At 41.0% G+C, this 27996-nt stretch overlaps 2 protein-coding genes across 4 annotated transcripts in view; both read left to right on the forward strand.

Annotated features, from left to right (window-relative positions):
- agbl4 (ATP/GTP binding protein-like 4) overlaps window positions 1-27996 on the forward strand; it is a 320866-nt gene that overhangs the window by 223441 nt on the left and 69429 nt on the right. The window lies entirely within an intron of this gene.
- On the forward strand, window positions 12184-27938 carry bend5 (BEN domain containing 5). 3 transcript variants are annotated; one of them, XM_037769129.1, is made up of 7 exons: window positions 12458-12644; window positions 13742-13872; window positions 14761-15238; window positions 17370-17518; window positions 20529-20742; window positions 20977-22443; window positions 22537-27938. In XM_037769129.1, the coding sequence occupies exons 1-6, from the start codon at window positions 12458-12460 to the stop codon at window positions 21171-21173; spliced, it is 1356 nt and encodes a 451-aa protein (XP_037625057.1). In that variant the 3' UTR covers window positions 21174-22443; window positions 22537-27938. The 3 variants fall into 3 exon arrangements, with proteins under 3 accessions (XP_037625056.1, XP_037625057.1, XP_037625058.1); XM_037769128.1 differs by having other exon boundaries at window positions 12184-12644; window positions 20977-27938; XM_037769130.1 differs by lacking the exon at window positions 13742-13872 and having other exon boundaries at window positions 12545-12644; window positions 20977-27938.

Consider the following 27996-nt stretch of genomic DNA (forward strand, 5'->3'; position numbering starts at 1 on the left):
CTCTCATTTCATCTGCATTCAATCCAATCTTTCTATAATAGTTGCAGTTGTGTGTGTGCACCAGTCTTTAGCACCGTTTAGCCATGCTCACTGTATTTCTCTGAAATGCTAATTGTGACCTCATCACTCCTTTTGAAATAGAGAAACGTGTTTAAACTCCATTTTCTTCTCCAATTGGCAACACTTCACCAGGCCTCCTTTAATTATTGAAACTAAAATAGCCAGTGGCAGCAGTACAGTATGTCTATGTACAACAAACATAAACCATTATGTGTGTAAGGCATAGCTTTTGAAGCTCTTGTGCTATCCTTAACGGAACAGTGTGTAGGATTTAGCGACACCTAGCGGTAAGGTTGCAGATTGAAGTCTCTCCCGTGTGCCAAAATTGTAGAAGAACTACGGTGGCAGACGTGAAACGTGAATGGCCCCATCGAAAGTCAGTTGTTGTAAGAGTAATGTAGGCTATTTGGAGAATAGCAGAGCCAGAAGAGTGTGTGTGTGTGTGTGTATGTGGGAAGTGAGTGGTGAAGCAAGAGAGAGAGAGAGCGGCGGCGAATGTGAGCTGTCGGAGCAGAAGACAGAGTTAGTTTAGCTTTGAAAATATCAAGTGAAGTTGCAGTTTTGCACAGAAGTAAATGCTGCTGCTCCTCGAGACCAACTGAAGTTTCCTGTGTCTTGTTTCCTGGCGGCTGAGTGGAGTGACAGCGGGGGTTAACTCCGGAGCGAGTTACGTTATAGACTCCGGCCCAAGCAGGAAAAGTTAGATTTGTCCGTTCTGGGCTACTGTAGGAACATGGCGGCCGGCTCCATGAAGACAGAACCCTGGTCATGTAATGCCCCTAAAATGATTCTGTCGATCCTCAACCGGCTCTACGGCACACATGCAGACCCGTCTCCTTCCATGCGGCTACCGAGTGAGAGAACGAGGAGCCCCGGCAAAGGAGCGTCGTTCTGCATGCATGCTTGCGCTGCAGAGCCGGCCAAAAACAGCAATGCCTCACCCTCAATGAGGGGAAAAAAAAGGGCAATTGGCAGCGAGCCAGTAAATAGTGAAACGGTCCGTTTCATTACTTTGTGTTCATGTATTAAATATACAAATGAGATGGTAATCTGCATGAGAAATAATGCAAACAACAAAAATCCGGTTATCATCCGCCTATAGTGATCAATTTGACCCGGACTGACGTGATTACTATGAGCGGTTTCAAATGTGATTATGAAAATATAAATCTTATTTTTGGTCTTAAACCCATTGTGATGTCTGATGTGTGTTGCGGTTTATGGGGCTAGGGTTCTGGGTGGCACATTCTCAGGGAAGGTGGGAAACTCTGAAACAACCTGTATGCAGCCTTCTGCTCGCTACCCCGGCCCCTGGTACATACCTGTGCTGATAGAAATCTCTGGGTGGCTCGATCGCTGCGTGGTTGACTGGCTTTCGGGCTGGAGAGCTGCAGAGATTTTGTTTTTAGTGGAGCACAAGACTTTGCACCTTGAGGGAGAGAAAGAGGGGGGGGGAAGAAGAGAGAGAAGAAACAGAGAAGAACATTATTTATAAAAAAAAAAAAAAAGAAATCAGGCAGGCTTTTGTGTAAATGAGCAGCTGTGAAAACAACACTTCCTATTATTGCCCTAATTATATCCTTTCTCTGTGAATTTGCATATTTTATCTCCCTCCTCTTCATTACGGGGGACTTTGCTTTCCATTTTGATGTGGTTAAAAAAACACATAAAACAAACAAAGAAGGAGATGAAGGATTGGAAGGGAGGGAGGGAGGGAGAGAAGGCGCGCTGGCCGCTTCATATTGAGTATTTTCCAGTTGATTTTGTTGAAGGCTTTCTCAGCAGCGTAGCTAAATAAGCAGCAGCATGCTAATGAATGGAGAACGAGTGTGATAATTTACCAGACAAAGAATGGGAGACTGTGAGAGATATAAGGAAGGGGAGGAAAGGGCCAGCACGATATTGAAAATATTTTGAAAATCATTAAACAATTATTTAAAACCTGTCTCTAGCCTATATGCCTGAAGCCTCTTTTTTTTTTGCCAAGCCTATATTGCTAATGCTTAGAGTAAATATTCCCTGTGTCGCAAATACGGTAATTTCACGCACTGTACACACAGTCAGCCATGTGTTTCATGTTTTTGCATGCAGAAAGGGAGAGAGCGATAGAGAGCTGAACTCAGAGGACAGTAAATGACAACAGAAGAGCGTAGACTCTGTCTGTCCTCTTTCTAAAAGGGCGATGTGACGGAGGCAGTAAACAGGCTGTGAACAGGCTGTGGGCTCTGAGATTATTTCTTTGTCACCAGCAGAGCCACCAGTGTTGCTGAGCACTGCTGTGGAGCAAATCCTCCAAGAGAGGACTGATTGGATTTTTGTTCCAGGGAGCCTTTTGTGTTAGCAGCATAGGGACTAGATAATAGAGGTTGATGCCACTCTGTCTCTGTGTTATGGCTGGTGGATTGAGTTTTTGGACTCAGTGTGTGTGTGTGAGAGTGTGTGTGTGTGTGTGTGTAGCCAGGACATTGCCTCTCTAAACAGCCACTCTTATTCACAACCTATTGCGTCCTCTTTGCTTCAGAGCCTATAGAATGCTAAATATCGGAGCATCTGGTGATACCTGTTACTGTTCTGTTACCGCTGAGATGAATTGTTAATATGATAACCCGTCACTCTGTTAAATTGTTCATATGAAAATATTCTGCGCAGGTACACACGTACGTTGCCAGGAGATACTCGCTGCTGCCATGGTCAAGGTCATGATCAGTCTTTTCTCGGTCTGTGCGTCAGTCCTGCTGTCAGATCTACGTGTGGAGCATGTATGCCCAACGTGTGTGTGTGTAGAGGACTGTATGTATAAATAAAAAATGTATACATTATTGATTTCCGTAGGGAAATTCTGCTTTTAATTGCCCTGCCCAGCCGTCAGGTTCAGCTACAAAAGAGCAGCCTCCTCGGTCTTTCCACAGGAAACCTCAGCACAGCAGACGCTTGAACCCAAGTCCTTTAAATTCAGGAAATTATTTATTCATTACGCCATCCTACTGTCATGTGTGTGTGTGTGACTTTGCACTGACCTCTATTGGAGACATACACTGTATATAAAAAGTGGACTTAGTCACCGTGACGTCACCCACATTTGTAGACTGTCGTTTGGAAGCCTCGAGTTCGGCATTTTGGCCGTCATCATCTTGGTTTTTGGCTAGCCCCATCTGTTTTTTTTTGCAACCCGAAATGAAACAAGAGGGTGGAGCTAAGCACAACCAAACGCTGAATAAGACATCAGGCGGCCAAAAATACTACAATTAACTTTCATGGACTGAAAACACACTGTGAAAGGGTTAAAGTTGTAAAACAAAAACACGGACAACTCCCAGCCCGGACAACGTTGTGGTAGCTTTATGGTCTATTTGACTCCAAATGGGACCATCATTTACTAAATGAACATCATGCTGTATTGAAGAAGACTTGAAACTAGCGATTGAGACCATAAACTCATGTTTACAATGTTTACTGAGGTAATAAATCAAGTGAGAAGTAGGCTCATTTTCTCATAGACTTCTATACAATCAGCAACCAGAGGAGTCGCCCCCTGCTGGCTATTAGAAAGAATGCAAGTTTAAGGCACTTCAGCATTGGCTTCACTTCTCAGAACTGATTGGAGACCAAAGGAATGATACAGATGATTACAGGCCAATCCTAGTTGACAGGCCTGTTGTGAAGAATTGTTCTATAACACTTAAAACACTTTGAATCACTGATTTTGAAGTCAAAGAATATAATTGCAATTAGGAGACATTGATACCTTAACACAAGAAACCAGAACTTAAAACACAATGCCTCTCCGAAGAAAGATATTTCAGAGATTATATCCTTTTTGCCAAGATGGAGAAAACCTCTTTGATTGGTCATCTTACTTTACTTATTCTTAGTTACCATCATTCTGACCAATGGGCAAGCAGCCATGTGCTGACCACAGGTTAACACGAAACCTTCCTATTTTCTCCTGGCAAAGATGTAATGTCAACACACATATCCAAATAAGGAACCAGAGTGTTTTTACAACACGGGCATCTTAGCAGGACAGCTGTCCTTGTGAAAAACAGTCTGACTGTATTTAGGATCTTTAAAGATTACTTCCACAAGCCATTCAACAGAAATGTTTAGTGAAGTGTTAATGATGCCAGCAGTGCACATTTTAAACCTAATAATAGATTTTTAGATTGATAAATATGTGTACAAAACTGTTTTATATTTAATATTGTCAAACCTCTGCAGTTTATTTATGGGACAGTAAAAATCACACCTCTGTACCTGTCTCTCAGTGGCGGCAGCTCAGAGACAACAGAGGTGCGGACTGTTGTCAGGCTGTGTGTCTCAGGCCATGCAGCACCTGATTGCCAGATTCGTTTTGACTGTTTCCTCCTCAACAGAACCAAATGTTTCTCAGCAGCAGACAAGAGAGATACTGACTTTGTTTCCCGTCGTCACATCAGCTGGCGTCCCGAGGAGATGCCACAGATTTGAATAGGTTTGGGTCAGCATTATTTTAGCTTAAACAGATGAAAATGTGTACATGCGTTTAGATTTTGCTCGCTACAATGAACAGCAGATTTGGATATGATTAAAAACATGAAATAGAAGGAGGGTGCAAGGGAGAAGAAAAAAAACGCTCTGTGGCATAAACAGGTTTTATTGTACTTTGGAGACTCGCAGCTCTTTCAACAGAAATTAAAACAAGAGTAATAAAAGAGCAGCAAAAAAAAGACGACTGCTGGGTTTTGATGTGCTTATTCAGCCGCAGCAGCTGCACCAACACTCTGTATTAAGCTCTGAATCAATCTTAACCTCCTCCAAGTGTACAGTAAGCTGCAGGAAGGATTCTGTGGAGGGTTTGGAGATGTGTGACCTTGCTCGTCCTTGACTAGTGTGTGTGTGTGTCTGGCTGGTCGGTGGTTAAGTAAAGGCTGCTAGTTGTCAAAGCACTTTGCCCCCAACATACCCCTGCCCCCCCCCCCCCCCCCACCACCACAGGTCCCCCATCCCCTAGCGAGAGGCGAGCTGCTGGGTTTTATCTGCTATTATCTGTCAGATGCTGTGCACCTGTGAGCCCGGCTGCCCCTCCGCATGACGGGCGTCTGCGGTCGCTCGTCCAATCCCAGTGGCTCCCTGCTGTCAGCTACAGCAGCAATGAGAAGTTCTCTGGCTGCCTCCGTCTCTGTCTGACAGCCACCCTGGAGGAAAGGGTAAGGGAAGCAAAGGGAAGAGAGGGAAAAGGGGGAGAAATACCATTAAGATGAGCTGTATTCCCACAGACCAAAGCTTGCCCACCAGCTATGAGCGGCAGCTCACCTGGCTGCCAGATAAGTGGAGATTAGAGGAGAGGAGACGGTGGAAAAGGTATTAGAGGCATAAAAAAAAAAATTCTCTCTGAAACCCGGGGACAGCCTTGATACTTTTAGGATTTCTTGTGTCGTGTGTGACATTTGATGCCGACGCAGAAAGGGCACAGAGAAAGACAGTCCACGCTGCTACTACACAAATGGGGCAATATCCGGCCTTTTATGTATTCTCGCTTGTTTGTTCCCTGTAGTCTATTGTTCGACTTGCTGTTGCCACTGTATAAATTACAGTTTTGTGAGTTCCCTATCTAGTTAGCGGAGAATAACAGTCTGGTGACAGGGGCGAGATCAATACAGGGCCGCAGTTGGAGGTAGAGCGGCCCTAATGAACTGAATTGACTGGTGCTGAAATATGATCAGTATTTCTCTGGTGGTCATTATGTTCCTTATGAAGAAGATCAATGTCTCCTGGGTGGATCACTGAGAATACACAGCATGATGGCAGGGCCAGCGCTGATACCACTCTAAATACTTAATGAAGGATTTATTCACAATAACGTTTGCCTCTGTGTGTGTGTGTGTGTGTGTGTGTGTATGTGTGTGTGTGTGTGTGTGTGTGTGCTCCACGTCCGTCTTTCTGTCTCTCTCTCTCTCAGTGAAAGGTCTGTTTTCAGGCCCTGCGGCATTAGTAACTGATGTGCTTGCATGAGACTGTGCTGTTCATTTCATGGGCTATCACTTTTTAAATTGGTGAATGCCTTCTTCATGGTTGATTAGTAATTCATGCGGAGCTAATTAAGAGGCATAATAAGAGAAAGACTGGTGACGTGCCTCCAACCAAAATAGGAAAACGGTTTTACCCCGGACTGTAAACAGATGTGATTGATCGTAGCGGTGCGTTGCCCATAAAAGACGTTTACGCTCCTCTGAATCCGTCATCTTGGAACCAGACACCCATATCTTCTTTTCTTTTTTTCCTGATCTTAGAGCATCTTTCCAGAAAGTTGCCTTAAAGGAGACATATCATGCTCATTTCCAGGTTCATTCTTGTATTTAGGGTTTCTACTAGAACATGTTTACATGCTTTAATGTTCAAAGGACACATTATTTTTATATATACAGTATATATACATATATATATATATATATACCTGTATTCACCCTCTGTCTGAAACGCTCTGTTTTAGCGCCTGTCTCTTTAAGACTCCCTCCCGAAAAAGACCAGTCTGCTCTGATTGGCTTAAAATTGGCGACCAAAATGTTACAATTAACTTTCATGAACTGAAAACACACTGTGAAAGGGTTAAAGTTGTAAGACGAAAACACGGACAACTCCCAGACCGGACAACGCCGTGGTAGCAACCTGTCAATCACAAGGTAGCCATGCCCTAAAGCATACCCTGCTTTATGGTCTATTTGACTCTAAATTGGACCATAATTTACTTAATGAACATCATGCTGTATTGAAGAAGACTTGTAACTAGCAATTGAGACCATAAACTCATGTTTACAATGTTTACTGAGGTAATAAATCAAATAAGAAGTAGGCTCATTTTCTCATAGACTTCTATACAATCAGACTTCTTTTTGCAACCAGAGGGGTTGCCGCCTGCTGGGTTGTAGAAAGAACGCAGGTTTAAGGCACATCCGCATTGGCTTCACTTTTCAGACCCAGAGGTGTCCCACTGGTTGGTAGGAACTCCACATACCGAAATGTATGTGATCAAGCACTGAAAAAGTGAGTTTTTCATGATCTGTTCCCTTTAACGATCCCTCCATCCCGGCTGTCTAATGCCTGGCGTCGTCATTTTGCTGGGTCTGTCGTCTGTATGCTGCTGCTCAGGCTGGCGCTCGCCCCTGCCAACCATCATCACACACACACCTGGACCAGCATCTGTCCGTCCTGCAGATTGGCAGAGGTGCTGCCTTTAGATTGACTGTCTACGTGCCGTTAAGTTAATGTACACACCTCCGAACGCCGCAGACATTTTTCACCTAAATTGCAAGATCTCATCTTGTTCTTTTTCCTCTCACTATATTTGCCTGTCGCATATATTTACATACGTGCACTGATGAGAGGCATTTAAGGGCTCGTTTATTTTATCTGTCCGTCCATCTGTCCGTTTGTCAGTGGGAACTCTTTATGATTCCAGGCGCCACACTGCAATGATGACGTGTGTACCCGCAGTCTAATTCCATCATCAGCATCATTACTGCTATTATCCCGTGTCTCCCTTTAATACAGGCTAATGGATGACCAATAAAGATAGATGAGCCTGGCAGTGTGGAGCTAATAGGCAGGACATGATGTCTGGCTTCTGTCCTGACGCTACTCTTTACCCATCCAACTGTCTCCATAGATAAAACATAGCTAAAATGTTCATTCCTTCAACTTGAATGAATCGCTGTATGTTCAGCTCATTAGCATACCAATAGTTTATAACGACTCAGGGTGGATATTTTGTGCTTGATTAACAATTAAAAAAAAAAAGAGCTGATTGGATTTATTAATTAAATAGCAGCTGTGCTTTTAATCCTCATAATGGTGAAAAGTCAACACACAACAATGGACACACAGCATTTAACTGACATTTAAAGTGTTATATATCTATATTTTAATACAGTTTTGGATACGGAAAGGTCATTTTAAATTTAACTGAAAGTGGCACCAGCCACATGTATATACTGTAGTCTTACAGTATATAACTGTGTGTGTAGAAGTGGACGTAGTCACTGTGACATCCCCCGTGGAGCTAAGTACAACCGAACTCTGAATAAGACATTTTTATGTGACCAAAATATTACAATTAACTTTGATAAACTGAAAACACACTGTGAAAGGGTTAAAGTTCTGAGACGAAAACTCTCAAACCGGACAACGCCGTGGTAGCGACCTGTCAATCACCAAGGTAGCCACGCCCTAAAGCATACCCTGCTTTATGGTCTATTTGACTCTAAATGGAACCATAATTTACTAAATTAATATCATGTTGTACTGAACAAGACTTGAAACTAGTGATTGAGACAATAAACTCATGTTTACAATGTTTATTGAGGTAATAGGAATGCAAGTTTAAGGGACTTCTGCATTGGCTTCACTTTTCAGACCCGGAGTTAGCAATCAGATAGATATCAATCAAGCACACTCTTTACGCACCTGAATGGTCTTGAGAAGAAGTCTAACTTGGCAAAAGTGAAAACATCTGTGTGGCTGGACCATGGGTGTGTAAATACCTTTACCAAACCAATAATAAATGATATCCCCTTGTTGCAAGCTGATCATATTTGAGATAATCAAGAAGATATAACAATATTGTATGTAACTACTGGCATAGATGCCACAGTGACCATTTATATGTAGCCTACAGTCCATATATCAAATTGTACACCTTCTATATATTACACTGAATAGGTGAACAGAACAGTGTGTTCATTCAAGCACTGTGACCTGGTTGAAGCCGAACAAGAGAGCTCAGCGGTGCAGCGGAGCGACGTAGCATGAAATAATTACAGTGAGCGAAAGGGAGTACACGGGTTAAGTTGTGAGACTTTTGGTGCGTGAAAATAGTTCTCACAGAGAGTGACGTGATGTACAGTACCTTATAAGGACTAGTTCAGAAATTTAAAAAAAATATTTTTAGGGTGTTTTTACACTTGGTCCCTTATAGTCTTCCAAACAAACTCAATGTGAAAACACCTTAAGTAGAGAAACTGTGAAAATCATATTTAGCATAAATAAGAATTTGTATTAGCAATGGTGTTACAGTCAGTTTTGTAAATTGTGCTATCGGGAATAACAACACATAATACATAATACAATAGCAATACAGGTAATAATTAAATGGATATAATAGACTGTTACACTACCACTTCATTGGGAGTTGATCAGAAAAATGTATATTACATCATGGAAATTACATCATCGCATTCAGAAATGTCTGTAAAATCAAATTAATTTGGTTGAACTCAACTTTTATTGTCTCCAGGCAACTTTAGGAAAAAGTTGTTTAAATTTAGCTTGAACTTTCAGGAGTAACACCATGCAAGACTTCCCCTTTAAACACTGGCCACTTCAAAGACAGAAAGCTCCAGAAACTGAACAGCCTTATGTTGACAAGCCCAGCCTTGAGGACAGGAGAGCCATTGAACAGAAGCTTAGATTAGCAGTAATCCTCTGTTCGACTTGTTGAGAAGCTGCTCAAATCTCTTGTCCATCACTCTGTTATAGTTTGTGGAAGTCTGCCAAATTGTCAGTGTGTAGATGTATAGGAAATAACCATGGTGCAGCCTAAGAAACTCTAATGATGCTATTTATTTAAAAAAAATGTTGCAAAATAACTTGACAGTTCAAGTTAGTGCTTCTTCACAGAAAAGTGAAAAGTGAAAAAGCAAAGCTGGCAGATGTATCCACTCCCTTGTATTGAAAACAGCCTAAAATACTGCACCAATAACTGACATGAAAATGACTGGCATTATGTTCTCAGAGTTATTGTGATCACTTTGTTTGTTTGTTTTTAAATTCTCTTGTATACATCTAACAGACTCTGGAAGCGGTCATACAGCACGGTGAACAAACATCACGGGGAAGCTGGCATTTGAAACAGGCATAATCATAACTAACTAAATGCCTGAAACTATGAAACGAAAATATCAGAGAAGAAAAAAAAAAGCCTCTATATAGTTCTGCATCAGTTACTTTTCAATTACGGCAGCCGAAGCAGAACGGAATTGTTAGTGTCATTTATCGACTGTGGTGCTCTCCATTAGAGTAACAACTGAGAGAAATCCATCCTGTGTTTATAACCACCTGGCTGTCTTACAATAACAAAGAGTTCATTTCTGTCAGGTGGCCTTAAGTCTTTCTGTTGTGATACAAGGAGCAGATGAGAAGTGTACACCCGGAAACACATGAAAGCACACAGAGACCAATGAAATCTGACCAGGCAGGTAATCATCTTGGTGGCTTTTCTCACTGTTGTTCCCTGAGACAATTCCCTTCAGAAGACAGAGTGAGAAGTAATCGGTGTCTAAATTGCTCAAAAGGTAATGAGCCAGGACGTCTGAAATGTCCTGCTTAATCACATAAAGGTCCCATATTGTAAAAAGTGAGATTTTCACGTCTTTTATATTATAAAGCAGGTTTAAATGCTTTATAAATATTGTTAAACTATCAAAACCCTCAATATACGGAGAAATACACACAGCTCGTATTCAGAAATTGTGCGTTTGAAACAAGCCGTTAGGATTTCTGTCCATTTGTGATGTCACAAATATACAATATTTAGACTATTACACGGTTTTAAACATAAACATTCTAAATGTGTTCCAGTGTATTCCTGGTTGCAGTGTAATGGTAATGACATCAGCTGACAATAAGTAAACAAACTGTTGCCAGGCAACGTAATCCTGTTGCAATTCCGTTAAAATGCACTAAAATGGAGCATTTTAGACATGAGGGTAAATACAGGTATATTCAAGCAGACAGTATGAGGAAAATTAAGGGTTTTTTGAACATTACAGCATGTAAACATGTTCTAGTAGAAACACAAAATACATGTATGAACCTGAAAATGAGCAAGATATGGGACCTTTAAAACAATGCTTGAAATATTTTACAAAAATTGAGAGAAATTAAAAAAGCTTTTTAATATTACGTCTTGTGAAGGGCTCATTGCATGGGTGGAAAAAAGTACAAAATGCAAGTCTCCCTCAAAAATAATCCAAGGCACAGTGTAGTGTTTGAACAAAATTAAAATGCCTTTACTTTGCATGGCAATAATTGTTTAAAATTACCAACGAGTTGCAACCAACATAGGTCATCATCAGGGTCACTGTGAGCATTCAGCAGTAGCTTGCACACCTATATTGTGTTATACTAATCAGTAGAGTGGGAGGGTGGTTCTCCATCAATGAGCAAGCCCATTGGTGGAAAAACAAGGAATAATAATAATATTAATATTACATCTACACTACAATTGCAAGGAAAATAGTTTTTCAAATGTTTATGACACAAATAAATAAAAAATAGTTTTTTAAATACTTCAGTATCAGGCCCATCTCTTGAAGAAGTTAATGTCATGTCTATATACAGGTATATTCAAGCAGACAGTATGAGGAAAATTAAGTTGGTTTTTTTTTACATTACAGCATGTAAACATGTTCTAGTAGAAACACAAAGTACATGTATGAACCTGAAAAAGAGCATGATATGGGACCTTTAAACAATGCTTGAAATATTTTACAAAAATTGAGAGAAATTAAAAAAGCTTTTTAATATTATATCTAAATAGATAGATAGATAGATAGATAGATAGATAGATAGATAGATAGATAGTAACTTTATTGATCTCGAGGGAAATTCAAGTTTCCAGCATCACAGTTCCATAATGCAAAACATGTTAGTAAAAAGGCAGTAAAAAAGTTAGTAGTGCAAAGTACAAAAAAATATACCAGATATAAAAATACAAGGAGATGTGCAGGGTAACAGCTGTGATACACAACTATTAAAAAAGTGAATATAGTGCAGAAGAGACTGTTAAAAATGAATATAGTGCATGTAACTCCAGTAGCTCAGTCTATGAAAGCGCACTGTGTGCATTATTATCTACACTACAATTGCAAGGAAAAATAGTGTTTCAAATGTTTATGACACAAATAAATCAAAAATGTTTTTAAATCAGTATCTGCCCATCTCTTGAAGAAGTTAATGTCATGTCTATTACTCATACCTTGATGATCTACCCTGGTGATGACTTTTAAAACTTGAAATATTTTACAAAAATTGAGATATTAAAAAAACCTTTTTAATATTACATCTACACTACAATTGCAAGAAAAATAGTTTTTAAAATGTTTATGACCCAAATAAATCAAAATAGTTGTTTTAAATACTTCAGTATCTGTCCATCTCTTGAAGAAGTTAATGCCATGTCCATTACTCATGCCTTGATGATCTACCCTGGTGATGTGGACCAGGCATGAGTAGCCGAGCACAGACACCAACCCCCCCTCTATGTGTGTATATATTTTTTTTTAATACTTTGTGAGGAAAAAAAAAAAAAAAAACTGTCAACCATATCCAAAGTGCAAAGGACCAAAGAGAAGTAGAAAAAATAATGTATGCTTTTGTTAGATTCTTTGAAGACGACATGTGCTACGCGTTGCCCGTTTCCAATGTGGAAGATCTCAGACCTCTGCACAAAACAGATTTTGATAATCAGAAGGTGTATCTGGTTCACAGAACTGAAGAGGAGAATGGCAGCGCAGGCCAGCCGAGCGAAGCACAGATCCTTGCCCTTGCAGGTAAGTTACAACCTCCTCTTTATTTAACACATGTCTTTTGTTGAATTGTTTTTCTCACGTCTGATCATTGATGTGCGCTGCCAAAGCTGTCAAACCCTCTTTTGTCTCGATCTGTCAAAGACGTGATCAGCTGTTTGACACTGATAGCAACAACAACCTCGTCTGTGGCTAGCTAGATAAGCTAGTTAGATATGCTAAGATAAGTTTCCTACACAGTCACACCTTTGTTCTGGATTTTAAACACTTAAAGGTGTCGTTTTCTAAGAGTTATCTCTTGTTTCGATAGAGTAAGCGCTGCTTTGTTTCTGCTAAATACGTGGCATCATCCAAACGTTAGCCAGGTTGTTTACAACATGGAGCTAACGCAAAGCTAGCTTCTAGTCCTTTAGCATGTTAGCTCCGACGTGCTAACTAGTTAGCTACATGGTAAACACATGTGTGACAGCATGTGGCGTTCATGACACGTTATCTATTTGGTTTATAGCATATTGTTGGCGTTGTGTGGAGACGCTGGGAGCTTTTTTTTTGGTTTAGCTTTGTTAGCTGGCTTATCTGTGTGTGTGAGGAGGAGATGATGCGGTGCTGCAGTCTTCAGACGTGTCTTTTTAATGGAGACAACATAAGAGACAACCTGTCATTAACATGTCAGCTGTCAGGACAACATGTCAATGCGTTGACGTGATTTGCTTAATGTTATAGTCACAGTGATGACGGTCGTTTTCTCCATCGGTAACTAGCTGCATCACTAATCCCCGAATCTCAGCTGTCTGGTGCTGCAAGACTGGTCCGATATATACCTTCACAGTTATGTTGAAGCTCCATACAGCCAGGACTGTTTGCATAGCAGCCCTCTGTGCTATGTAAATGTTTAATTCTTTAGCTAAAAGAGGGCTTAAGTTGATGCAGCAGTTATGGAGAGATACAAAAACGCCCTCTGCTCGAGGTGGGATAAATGAAATGAATTAATTCTGCAGGTATAGTAGTGTGGTTACTTTCTCATTTATAATGAAAAAATCCATCTGACTTTTTTTTTTTTTTTTTTTTTTTGGAAACTTTATGAGATTCTTCCCCTGCTTCTATTTCTGCACTTTTTACAGATACAGTAGAGGAATTTGAAGACAGTATAATGCAAAAGAAGATGAAAATTCCCAAGATGTCCATCAAGAATTCAGGAAACTCTATTGAGAACAATATTGGAGAGGAGAGAATGCCACTCAGACATAAAAAGGTAGGCTCAACCTAGATCAGACAGTTGAGTTATTTTTGGAAGAAACAACTTTGTACATTTACACGGGCAGCACTGGGTAATGGACTTATACTTACAGTGACACCAGTATCAAGACATTCAATCATGCTGACCCTTGATCATGCTGAAATGATGCTTATCTATAGAAAGTGCACAAGTGAAATAAAACTTTATTATTGCTATAACAGGGGTGCAAAGATCAATAGTAAGTCATAACAAAAATTAACTTACAAAGTATCCCACTTAAATTGCTTGCATTGACAATCTTGTGTCAGTGAGGACCCTAAATAATTTTGCTCATTGAAAAAAAAAAGAAGCTGTGTCAGTGTGGACGCATGTGTGACGTGTCACGTCGATGAATTCACAGCATTAATCTTATATTTTTAATATATATCTATTGGTGATAAAATGTCACATTTCCATAAACTTGGCTGACACCCAAAATCCCCCACGCTATTTTTACCATATGCTGGATTAACACAAATTCAGCACTCTGGACAGCTGCCCTTTCACAGACAAATCCTCTGAGCGGCTCATCAAAGAACTCGGTGACTCCTCTTCTCCCAGTTCCTGTTGAGACCCACACAGTCAAAACAAACTGTTTGCAGTCTGTCATGTCATTTTTTAGATTGATGTGTGATTTTTCACTCCGCTTTGCCTTCTAAGTGTTGAATGGAATCACATTTTGTCACATATTAAGTGCACTTTGTCAGTGATGCAGCGAAGAGATTTGTGAAATTCTCTGAGATATTTTATCAGGCCAAACACCTGTCTTATTTTTATCGTGTTCACATGCTCAACTTTCTAGTTATTACAATTCAAATTTCATTTCACTTTGTTCCCTAAAGTGACAGTTGTTATTTTCTTCAGGCCCTGTCTCAGGATCACGGGCGCCCCCTTTCCAACTCCTCCAAGAGCCTGGCAGCAGTAGTGGCTCGCCTGGAGAGAAACGCAGCGAGCTCCTGCATGGAGGGCGAAGAGGATCTGGACGAGGACCGGCTGGCCGAGGAGGGAGAGGATGCGGACGACGAAGACGAAGATATGGAGGCAGAGCATCAGCAACATCATCACCAGCAGCAACAACAACATTTGGAGGTGGACACGGATTGTGTGTCTGGGGTAGCTGCAGCAGTGGTTCCTAGAGTCCTGTACGAGGAGTTGGTTCACAGCTACAGGCAACAGGAGGAGGAGATGAGGAGGCTGCAGCAGGAGCTGGAAAGAACCCGCAGGCAGCTGGTGCAGCAGGCCAAGAAGCTGAAGGAATATGGCAGCTTGTTGACAGAAGTCAAAGAACTGAGGGACTTCAACAGGAGGCTGCAAGACGTACTTCTCATGAGACTGGGCAGCGGTGAGAGACCAGGAGCACGCACACCAACACACAGACCGCTGCTGTGTATGCCACAAAGTTTATCATTCATTTAAAGGCAGGGGAGGGGGGCGATCTTGAGAAACAATCAAGAGTTCACTAGATTTTTTAAAATGACCCAACCGAAAAACTCAGCCCAATGAAAGTAGCAAGCAGCACTAGCTCCGAAAGTCTCTAAATCTAGCGAGAAAGTCAGCAAGTCAGCAACACAGACAGTCCGTCGCTTCAGGCCTCCCTCCAAAGCCACTACCCCACTATTAATATTAGGAACATGAACATATCATAATCAATGTGAACGGCGAGCACACCTATTATTGTTAGTACTCCGGTGACGTGCAATGAGTGCACGGGCAGAGTGCACGCAGGCAGACAGACAGACAGGCAGATAGACAGGCAGGTAGGTAGCCCATGCAATCATTTCATCCTGGCTGAATATTACTCTGACAAAAAAAAATTGGTATTTGTGGCCTTCGCAGGACAGGATTTTTTTTTTTTGTCAGAACATTTGAGTTGTTGATTGCTGTTGGGATGTAATGAGAATTTCAAGTAATATAACAAAAATGTTTCCAAATATCTTTACCCACCCTGCCCACTCTACGAAAGTCAAACTAGTTGGTATTGAGCATGAATACCTATATATTAGTAAAACTGCAATTCAGAGCTTTTTTTCCCCTAGAAAGTCAGTATTGGACAGTAACATCTGTACGGCCATTTTCAATATAAGGAGGTGGGAGGCAAGTGCGTGGAAATATTCTGATCCTGGTGTTTACTGTATGTCTACACAATGAATGCACTGATTGAACCGCTCTGACCTGGAACAGATCTATGCCTTTTTAAGAACAGTGACAAATGCTATACATAATTGTTTTTGCAGTTAAGTCTGAAAAAAATCATAAGAAGATGCAACTACAGGCTCTTTGAATATATTTTTTCCTGAACTATTTAGCCTTTTTTTAGTTTAGATGTACATGGGCATTTAGAACTGCTGTTAAAATTCAGTGACTTTCTACTGAAATTAAGATACACAGATAAAAGTTGTAAATGGAGCTAAAGTAGATCAACTTTGAGTTAGGGTGCTTTAGTGTGGCTTGCTTCTTAGGTTGACAGAGTGGACTAATGATCATCCAGTGACCATCCTAAAACAGAAGAAGGTTGTAGGTTTAGTCAAGCCAAATAAGATGCTGAGGCATTTCTTAAAATGAATTATGAAGACATGATCAGGCGTGTCAAGATATGTATGGGTTTCAAAAACTCTCCTGGGGCAGTGTGAAGTAAATACATTTTACTAATGCATTTATATAAGCCTAAAGTTACGTCAAGTTTATACTGTATAGCCACAACAGCAATGTTTCCTGTCCAGCCCTAGCGCTCCAAGAAGACTTGGGATATGAGGAAAATATAAGAAATGGGGGAGGTAATTTAGAGACTCCCTTTGTACAGCTAGGTGTGGAATATAAGCAGTCAGTGGGAAAGGGGCAGTTATTAAAAAATATAACAGGTGTTGTAGTTAAAAGACACATTACACAACAATGACATTGTAATCCAGCAATAGTAAAGTAAAGTAGTGAATCCAATACAGGAAGTTGAATGAAAGGCACTGTAAGTGTAATTAAAAGTGGTGTCATTGCAGTGTGCAGCAGTGTACGAACCCGAGCCAGATGCTGGCGTTAACCTCAGCCCCCCCTGTAGATCTGGACAGAGGCGCCTGGCTACTGGCGGGACCATCTAATGGACAGGCTAAAGATTAGAGCACCCTGGGGTGCTGTCGGGCAGGGGATGGAGTGCACTGACCGATATTAAAACTCATCAGCTGCATTGGAGCTTAGCATGGCCAGCCACCAAGCCAGCTTAGTTACTGGGCTAAAATAACCGCCTGTCTCGAGGCACAAGGAAGCCTACTGTAGGCCCAAGGCGGGAGGTGAGCAGACAGGCAGGTGGGCGAAAACTCACGGCCACATGCTGCTAGAACTCTGCTCTGTTTTTGATGTCAACCTCTATTCTGTAAAGTTGACTAGCAGTAGATAAATGACCTAACCTGAACTTGAAGTGCTGACAGACGTAGATTTGTTGCTTAGTATCTCCATAATGTAAAGTGATTCCTTTGTATCTCCAGAGCCTATGCATGACAATGGCACTCAGACAATCAAGGCTGAAGTGGTTGAACCCATTGTTGAGGTCCAGGAGACATGCAGAGAAGAAGCCAACACCAGTTCCAGCTACTCACCCTCACCCAGAACAGTATACACCTGTAACGATGGGAAGGTAAGTCTCACTGCACTGAGGGACTCTCTTTATTACCGGCTGCCACAGCGTGTGGCTGAGATTGTTTTCTCCTTGTGAGTTTATGTGTTTGTGTGTTATCATGGCAAAAAGTGGTCCTGGAGACGTCTTCTGTAGCAGAAACTGCAACAGAAGCGGTTATGGGTACATTGCCAGGCGTTTATATGTCTGTCTGTGGACAGATTTTGTCAATGCAATAGCAGGGTTTCCATCGGGCCTAGGTTGGGCTCCCTGCCAGCCCTAATCATCTGGGATATATGTATTTTTAAGGAATAACTCAGTGCGTAGGTTGTGTGCTTAACGTTTGCGAGTGTCGGTGTGTCCGGTCGAGAAAGAGAGAGAGGCAGGAGAGGCGCATGGCTCAACTTGGGCTCTAGTTTAGTTAGCTTTTCCCGATTCCCTGTGGCTGTCTTGTCAATTCCCATGCTTATTTATCTGATACCAACCTTCCATGTGGTATTTATGATGTTCCTTGTATGGCTGTATTTTTTTTTCTTTCTGTTGACATTTATTCCTAAGGGCAAAATCACTCATCCAAATGTAAACAAAAGGGTACCCCCTGAAAGATGCCATCACTCAACAAGTGATGGACAGGCATTTAACATAGTCCGACATACAACAAATTAATCAGATGTCTTCTGATGCTGTTAAAGGCTTGTTTGTTATGTTCAGTCATCAGTAAAACAGGCCTGTATTTTCAATAATGATCAATTGAGATTCACATAAAACGCATATTTTTCATTTTCTATGTCCACCTCTTCACCTATATTTGAATATACCTGTAATGTATATGGTCAAATGTCACATTACAGATAGGGACTTTAAACCTTCACTTAAAGATTATCCCAGTAGCCCCTCTCACCCTTTGAGAGTCCTGGATCCTTCCGTATCCCTGGCTCTCTGCCTCGGGGTGACCGTGGGAAGTAGCCTGATTTTGTAGGAAATGCTGTATTTCCTCTTAACCCCCGTGGACCTGGGAACATGCCGTCATAGCTGATCGGTCCTTTCCCGCTGGCTGCCCTACCCTAGCAGGTAAACAAGGTTGAGAAGATTATTATTGTTCCTGCAAGCCCAGCCAGCATCATCAGTGTTTATTAGCCTGTTAGGGTTCTTTACTCCCCCCACCGCTGTAACTCAACCAGCGTCCTGTCTCTGATGACAGGGGGGGAATTGGTACTACAAGCTCTGGGGCCTGCAGCCACTTCAAGCGTGAAGAACACTTGCAAATTAGAACTCTCCTACATCAGGGACCCCATATTAATTATTTGCACGAGAGGAATTTAAAGTGACTGACAGGTTAGCCCTAGTGAGAGAGTGAGAGAGGGGAGGGGAAAAAGGTACAAAAGGAGGAGGAGAGATGGAGGGAGGGAGATAAACGAGAGCAATGGGGAGGGAGGATGTAAACAATCTTGTCTAACTTAAGGGCAGTAAAAAGCTTGTCTGCTGGCCGGGGGCCTAAAGCACATTAGCTGCACAGGGAAAAGCCTTTTGGATGCTAGCCTAAAGACTTTACAGTGATAAGAGAGCAGGGAAGGGAGAGTCACATATGCCCCCTGCTGCATTAACTCACCTAGAAGACCAGGGCAGTCTGGCTCGGCTGGCAATCGGCTTGGGAGTGTTTGGTGCAGGCTTATGCAACGTGCAGTGGAAGTGTGTAGAGAGCTATGGGCTAAGTTCATAGTGGAGGTAATCCAGGATACAAGCGGCCACTGGCCTGAGCTTATTTATGTATCCTAGTTGGTGAAAGTGGTGCTTCTTGGGATTTGTAATTTGTTCTAAGCGGGAGCTGGCTAAGATGTGTTCTGCCATGACGAGCTATGATCTGCCTTGTCCATTTAGGTTTCACACCCGCATGGAGCATTGTAAATTGGTGAAACTGGATTTCGGAGACCCTGCAGCACCTAACACACAAATGTCCCAGGATCTTGATTCATATTTGATCAGTTGCTGCCTAGTTTGACAGTTTGATCAGAGTTCATGAGTCTCGCGAGCAGTGATTGACAGCTGCGTTAGAGACCGCTCGGCTCTGATTGGTTGTTTTTGTTCGAGCGCGGTGGAATCTTGCAAATGCCATTAAGAGCACTAAAGGGAGGCAGAGGAACCTGCTTTTTCCACAGATTATCCGTCTCGTGTACTACTGTCAGGATATAGTGGCAGTTTGAGCGAATAGAACAAAAAGTTGTTTTTATTAAAGTTACCAACTGCAGCTTTAAGTCTCAGTTTGGCTCTTTTGTCTCCCTCAACTAGTTGCTTCTATATTGTCTTCTCTTGTTGCCTAAACTTTGTTTAACCATCATCAAAGCGTGTTGGGCGGGTTCGGGTGAGCTTACTAGAAAATACAGCAGGTTCGGGTGGGCGGATGATAAATTGACAAAGCAAGTTTTGTGCTACTACAATGCATGCATTTGTGGATCAGGCGGTGCGAAATGGCTCTCATAACGAGTCAGGTGGGTGCGGGTTATAAAAAACCCTGACCTGCACATCACAAGTAGCTACTCCTCTGAAGTCTGAAGCTTCAGCATCTGTTGAAACAACGTGAACCACTGGGGACAAGATTCTGTCCACTTTAATTGTCAGTATCTCAAGGTTTGTTTGTTTATTATTTAGTTTTTAAAGATATTCATTAAAGCTATCTTTTTGATGACAACTTCTAAAGGTTGTGAAACAGTTGGGTAACTGTACTAGCATTTGTTTGTTTTAATGAAGCAGACAGTTCTTTAATAGGTGGTACTGTTTGGAAATCTTGTATGAGCAAGCCAAGTGTGGAGTAGATGACACTTTCCCGTGAAGAGTAGATCATCGTGTGCTTAAAAGTGTTGATGCGTTCTGTTTAGTCCTGTTGTTTTTAAACTGAACTGATAAAAGCCACAACGCATTAGACCTTTCACTGCGTCTGGCACAGTGCAGATGACAACACTTACAAGATATCTTTATCTACTGTAGATGTGAAAATGTGGTGTTCTCTGTTTTACACTTTTACACCTCTCTGCAGGTACACCTCGGTGGAGGGATCTGGGTGGAGGAAGAGAAGTGGCACCAGCTGCAGCGGACGCAGGGGGACTCCAAGTTCACAAAGAACCTGGCTGTAATGATCTGGGGCACAGAAACCCTCAAGAACCGTAGTGTCACTGGAGTGGCCACCAAAAAGAAGAAAGACGCCCTGCCTAAACCTCCACTGTCGCCCAGCAAACTGAAAATCGTAAGAGGTAAGATAAACTCTAGGTTTAAACCTATAAAATCAAGACTGTGAAAGAGATGAGTCCTTGTTCTGATGAGATTTGTGTAAGCTGAGACAAGTTGTCAAACATCAGGTACAGAAAAACATTTTTTTTTCTTTTCATACAGTCTTTCAGTCATTCAGTTATATTCATTACATAGCAGACAAAGATAAGATTTTTAATTTGATGTCGTCTGACTGCTCACGCTCGCTCCTTCCCCAGAGTGTCTCTACGACAGAGTGTCTCAAGAGACAGCCGACAGTGCAGAGATTACGCAGAGATTGTCCAAAGTGAACAAATACATTTGTGAAAAGATAATGGACATCAACAAGTCCATCAAGAACGAGGAGCGGCGGGAATCCAAGCTGCTCATCAGACAGACAGTCAAGATGGAGAACTTCACCTACGATGGCATGTAGTGATCAACTGTTGTCACGCCAGCGCCTTCTGCCCCCCCCCAACGTGGTCCGGATATCGAGGGGGACCTGATATGGGTGGTTGGGGGATGTTTGTCACAGTTTCAGGAGCAGTTTTTTCTTTGACACATCGGATTGGTTATTATGTGAAACGTTAAAACGAAAAGAGCCCTTCCCAGCTCCCTGCAGAGCAACCGTCACCTCCCTCAGTGTCCAGTTCTCCCATTGGCTGACAGACAGCTTTACCCACCAGTGTGAACTAGTTTGATATGAGCTGGTATGAGTGTTTTTATAAGCTTTACAGTGGGATTGGTACAGAGATGTGGTTTATTGACGTGTGTGCATTTGTGTCAAAGGAGAGATTAGATGTAATTGTTAAAATTGATTTATTGTTCTGTGTCAGAACATAGTTTTGAGTCCTTAAACTTTTAAAAAGTAAGGTTATTTCCCTAGATAAAGTCTTCTGATGCTATAAAGATGATGATGCTAGCCTGCGTTAGATCTTAGACGTGTGGATATTTTTGGTGACTAACTGCTGGGAGTGTTTGCTGTTGGTACTTACTGCATAAAAATGGGACAGCATGGGTCTCAAATGCACAAGTCTTAATTGGTAACAGCCATATTGCATTTTGCAACAGAGATTCTGTTCCTCCAAGAGATTAATTAGAAGTGTGTGCACCACCTTGACTGTAGGTCAATCACAACACTTTGCTTTATTAAAAAGACGGCTTACAGGGGTTAAATGGGAAGTGTGACTCTAATGTGGAGTCTATAGAGAGCTATATTTGTTTTGTTTTTTATGTTGACCTTTCAGTTATGAGCATTTGCCATCAATGTTAAGAGGTTTGGATGGGATATTTCTGTGTTACTCTTAATCAAACATGTCACTTTCAGACAATTTGACTGTTTAATGAGTTGTAGTGGTACAGGCACTTTGATGCCTAGAAAGGCCTTAAATGGATTTGGCAATCACCGGGGGCCAGTGTGCCCCTGGGTTTTCTAGTAAGCTGTGATTGTAAATGTATCGTAAGCTGAAGCGATGAAGCTTCACCTGCACTTTGCTGTGAGAATGTGAGAGGTGGCTAGGTACTATTTTCTGTGCGATTCACACCATTAAGTTGAGCTGAGCCAGGCTACTTGCTACCCCCCCCCCTCCCCTTCCCTCCCTCTCTTCCTCCTCTTGTAGTTAAAAGATGCTGCGCTGCACGGGACAACGTGGGGAAGAGAATCAGGGCACGGTTCAGGTCATCTTCATGTGGAAGCAGTGTTAGCTGTGGGTAAAGCTGTCTGAAACACGATTGTGCTGTTTGAAGTCGTCTGGGCCTGCTGAACCCCATAATAACCCCCTCTTTTTTTTTTTTTTAAGCCACGCCACTGGGGAACAAAGTAAGGTCGCTCCAGTGACAATTTCCTCTGAGCTATGCCATCAGAACTTTGAAAATGTCCTCTTTTTCTTGTGTTTGTTTTATGTTTTTTATTTTTTTCTCTCCAGTTGTTTTGATCCAAAATGGTTTGTGTGGCTGTCTGCAGGCTGGAACTAAACGCTGCAGATTGAAATCTCAACTGTGACCTAGCTGTGGCTAACTGTGAATCTGCTGCAGAGCTGCCCATCAAGCCTCGCTCCTCTTCATACTCTAGATTTCTTGTTTGTCGGTTGGTTTATTTCTGTCTATCATTTTGTCTGTCTCGGTTTTTTTTGTTATTTCAAAAGTTCAGATCAGCCTTTTGTTAAGCTACCTTATGTTTTTGGAGATATTTTAGTGTACATAAAACATATTTTTTTTAATTTTGTTTTCCACCAAACATGGACATTTCAGTTTCTAGTCATGTTACAGTTCTAAAGGTTCTGGTCAAGTTTTGGTTTATCTAATTGATGTTGTGATTCCATGTTACCTGACCATTTCTTGTGTTTCTTTTCTTATATATTTTGTTTTTTTGTTTTTTTTTAATGAATTGTTGGCTTTAAGCTTGATGTTGTATCCAAATGTAGATCAGTTGGAATCTACAAACAAATGAAAAAAAGATCTCCCTTTCTTAGCCAAAGTGATCTCTGTGGAACAAGAGAGACAAGGCTTCGCTTAATAACAGAGCCCATACATTAAGCTACATTCACAACATTCGATATTTAATAAGCCTCACTTAGATATCTACCTTCTAACCATCTACCACAGTTAAGATGACAATTTGTATCCATTGTACTCAATTGAGATGCAGTAGTTAGATCAACACAAACCATTTACATTGAACGCACTTTAAACTTCTGGGCAATTTCTTCAATCTTAAAGAAATGTATTTGTGGTATTTGTCCTTTTGTTAAAAATGGCTATATAGATAAAGCCTAACAATCATTGTATTATCATGAAGCACCTTAGAACATTTTGGTTTGTTGTTTTCTATGGCAAGAATGAGTTATAGGATATAATTTTGTTTTGCCAATCAGATAAGCCCCTGACATACCAATGCTCCAAAAAGAGCTCGATAGATTTAATACTTCCAGTTACTACTTCAAAGTACTACTACTTCCGAATAGTTAAATCTTTGAAGATATATTCGGGGTGTTTAGAAAAAAGCTCCACAAGTATGTTGAAACTGGATCGATAACTCCATCACGGCCTCCTGAACAATAAATAGCTTTCTTGGTGAGTTGACAAGCAAAAGTATAAAAAACTCTTCTTGGCTTTCAGGCCCAAAAACATGATTCATCAATCTAAAGATATTTACCTATAATATGTGCAAGCTGACTGGAATATGTGCTTTAACTTAATGTGTGAAGATGCTGGTTATGCGTAGATATGACTTGTATAGAGATAATTGTGTATTTTTTACAAATGAGTGGTAATTGTAAGCCAAAGTATTGAATGCTGAGATCAAGCTAAAGAAGGGGGGATGCTGACTGAGGAATCAGCGAGGTTTGCACAAAAGATGGCCCATGCCAAGGTAATAGAGCCTAGTGAATCTTAAGACACCAAAAATGGTGACATATTATTGATATTTTCTTTTTGTTCCTAAAAAAAAAAAATATCCTTTTCAGCTTTTTCCCTGTACAAAGCAACATGTGAGGTTTACGTGCGCTAGCATGTATTTAAAATACATGCGGTTTAAAAAGAAAAGAAAGAAAAGATTTCTGCTGTGCAAAGCAACCATGCTGAAATTCTGACACGTTGTCGTGTTGTTGTGTTTGTGTTCGTTTTCTTTGTTGTTTGATGCCAAAAGGGGGTGTGGTTAAAATAATGCTTTAAGATAGAGCATTGATAGAGCTATTACATCATCTGAAATGTTAACTTCTTTTCAAAGGCTGGTTTCCTGGAGCGCTATTAAGCCTAATCCTTTAACTAAAACCATCTTTCATGGATGAAAGCTGTGTGGAAGTACTGTATGTTTTTAACCCAGATTTGGCTTAATCTGTGATGGAAAGGCCAATCTCTATCAGATGTACCAAGTTCCTTGCAGACGAGCAATTGGGGTTTTTGCAGCGTATTAGTAACATGCACCAGTACATAAACTGGTAGAGCCATTCATGGACAATATAGGTTAGTTAGCTCTGTGACGCAACACCAGACCTTCCAGTACTCTCACTGTCACACTCAAGTAGCGATAGGGAGGAAATGTAACCTCGCTGGCTCTGTGATCCTCTTCCTGTGCCACCTCTAGTTCCTTACTCTCCTGTCATTTATACGGACTGGATTTTAAAAATGCACATGTATCGAGATAATAGCAAATCCTGTCCTCATCGCTCGGTGTTTTGGCTTATGTTGTGAACACCTGTCAAAGCTTCAGAAGTGAGGGAGCTTTATGTTGCTTTTTGACAGTTTGGGGGGAAAAAAAGAGATCAGTTCTAACTTCACTGTGTGGAACGAGATAAATGGTGTCATCTAGCAGTTTTCACAACTACACAAAACACATTACTGTTTGAGCCTCAGATACAATGTCAAACTTACTTCAAATGAGAAAAAAAAAAACGGGAGGAACACATTGTTGGGCCTATATTTTTCTTAAGGTATCAGTAACTTTGTATACAATCCACAAACCGGTTCTACTTCATCTAACTTCACCGTCCTACCTCATTGTTACTCTGGTGTTTGTTTGTCAGTGACTGTAAACTATGTGTGTATATTAAAAAAAAAAAAATCTATAGGAAAAGGTATACCTGGTTACTCTCAACATGTACAGCATATAAAACTTGTAAAACACCTCAGTACACAATATCATTCTTAGGAGAAATCAGTTTTATTACCTGCTTAAAGATGCTGCTGTAAAAGGGGGTATCTGCGTGAGGGGTCGTCTCTGAATATATATCTTCGCTCTTTGCTATGTCGTGCAGTTGATCAGTGGTTGTGTTCCGTCTCTGTATTGCATTCTGAGATTTTTACTGGTTGACGGTGCTACCAGCAAACAGTTCAAAAGCTGATCTGTCTATCGGACCTCAAATGGTGCTGTTTTTCTATGTTTTTATCCTCATACAGTTATGTTTTATTCAGGTGTGTCAACCGCCACTATCCCCTCAGCTAATCAAAATTTAAGCCAAAATATTTCGCGAAACGATAACCCTGCTATTACTGTATCAACTATATGCTATCCATCCAAATATTGTAGATAGTGATTATATCCTCAGCTGTGAATTTCAGAAGTACCTCAGAACTTGCTGACTTTCAATGGATGCATCTGCTTCTAGCACCTGTTGTCTAATAATATGACATTGTTGCAGTGTATTTTCAGAAATGTGTATTTTTACTGGTTAGATCAGGTTTCACTATACGTAGGACATGATTATTAGATCACACTCAGATGACCAATACATTTAAAGGATACCACTGTTCAATGGTTGCATGCCAGATTGTCATAAAAAAAGGAAATCTCAGTTGGACTGGGCAGCATGTGTTACAGTAGAAGAGGTCCTCAGCAAAGCCATGTTCTGTTTGAGTCAAGTTTGTTTTATAGAAGCGGGATTCCATTGGTAGTTGTATTTATGGTCCGTTAGAAGGGATTTTGGTAATATACAAACTAGAGCCCCGTCTGGTTGAAAATGAGACTTCATGTAGACTGTTATGTTTTTTTTTTAGCCAGTAAGTTTTGGGATTATTGATTTTTATTTAATTAACATTTAAATCTGTGATTCCCCAGTTTTATCTCTTTGTCCCTGAACAATTCAAATGTAATTTCCTGTATAAAAAAAATTCAGAATTCAGTGTAGCAATTTGTTCAAGATTGACTTACTAGCCATGTTTCCATTCACATATTTTATTTGCATTAGAAAAGCTGTATGGAAACGGCGTAACTGCGAAAAAATAAGTTTTTGCGCTCGCTTGGCGTGGTTTTTGACTTTGTCGAAAAAGAGTCGATGCGCTAAATGGGATATGGAAACACATTTGCCAAATAAATTTGCACGTAGCGAACATTTAACTCACATGACCAGCTGTTTCTGCCATCGGCGTCTTCTTGGATACTCCCATAACGTGCAAATGCTTGTTTTCGTCTCCGGACGTGGCCAATACTAGCTGACATGAAAGAAAAATTAAAACTTGCCCAATTGAAACTAATTCCTGAACACCTCTCCATTTTTCTCTCGTACATGGGTTAGCTGGCCAAGCTGACTTATTTTGTTTCCGGTTCGCAACCTCTTCTTCTTCTACTCTGTTTGCTGGTGGATTACTGCCTCGCTTAGCCTATAGCGCCAACATCTGGGTTTATTCGCACCAAACCAGTTGATGGAAACAGACCTAATTCGCGTTTCTTTTTTTTGTGACATTTCAAAAGTTTGCTTGACAATTGAATGGAAACACGGCTACTATGAGCTAAAGTCATATATACAGCATCATTCAGTGTCTGGACCTGACTTAGTTATACAAAAAGTGCATTATATTGTCTTTTACCCTGTGTGCAGTGACACCAATGGAATCTTTTTGTGCACCAAAGTGTTGTTTTGGTGTACTTTGCTCTACCTGTCAGTATGTAAATATATGTTTCTTTGTTTCTTTCTTTTTTTTACTCTGACCATGTCTGTGAACAGGTAATGTGCTGGGGAGCTCCTCTCTACTGTGAGCATTGTGTATGTGTGCGTGTGTGTTCAAATACACAGCAGTAGGTTTCATGGAAGCACTTAAGCCATCCGTTGGACTGTTTCATAACGGTTCAATTTTAAGCTTTGCTCTGGTCCAGGGAGTTGACCCAGAGAGTTTTGTGTGTAATTGAATTCCTATGCAGGTGCTGAGTTGTAATCACCTGGTACCACATCACTGTTGGGTGGAGAGCCAACCAGGGAGAGATAACTGGTGTTCAGACCGTTGAATGTGTCTGCACAGCCCTGAGATTGAATCAAAGGGGGACAATGGCGACATGACAAATCCGTACTGAACTATTACTACATTTTCATACTCATGGAGTTGAATTAAACTGAGCTATACAGGGCTGCTTGGGTATTTACCTGTCTGTAGTTGTAACTGCATTGCAATGATCATTGGGGGAAGACAGGGTTATTACTGTATGGAGTATTTCCAGTTGGTATGATAATGTGAAAAGATATTTGCAGTAAACACTCCCTCACCCTACTTCAGCCTCCCAGAGGCAAACCCTACATTTACAGAAAATGTTATAAGTATATGCGATAGAGAGTGTACATGTCTTTGCTAAACCGGCCACACCTCTGCTATGCGAGCAACTCTTTTGACGCTTAGCATCCTGTTCTGTGTTTTCTCTTGCTGCATTCAGGAACACCTGTTTAATGTATAGATAAACAGAAATAAATCCAGACTTTTATTCTATCAGCACAAACCTCTTGTCGTCTTTTTTGTCTTTTCCTGCCTCGTGTTCTTTTCTCGAAGAAGCAAAC

The sequence above is a fragment of the Sebastes umbrosus genome, chromosome 5 (genome assembly GCF_015220745.1).
Source record: "Sebastes umbrosus isolate fSebUmb1 chromosome 5, fSebUmb1.pri, whole genome shotgun sequence".
Classification (NCBI taxonomy): domain Eukaryota; kingdom Metazoa; phylum Chordata; class Actinopteri; order Perciformes; family Sebastidae; genus Sebastes; species Sebastes umbrosus.

Excerpts from the sequence above, each read along its gene's own strand:
- bend5 (XM_037769128.1), top strand. The coding sequence starts at position 12,458 with ATGTATGCTTTTGTTAGATTCTTTGAAGACGACATGTGCTACGCGTTG. Across the intron at positions 12,645-13,741 it reads ACAGATCCTTGCCCTTGCAG|ATACAGTAGAGGAATTTGAA; the intron begins GTAAGTTACAAC and ends CACTTTTTACAG. Across the intron at positions 15,239-17,369 it reads TCTCATGAGACTGGGCAGCG|AGCCTATGCATGACAATGGC; the intron begins GTGAGAGACCAG and ends TTGTATCTCCAG.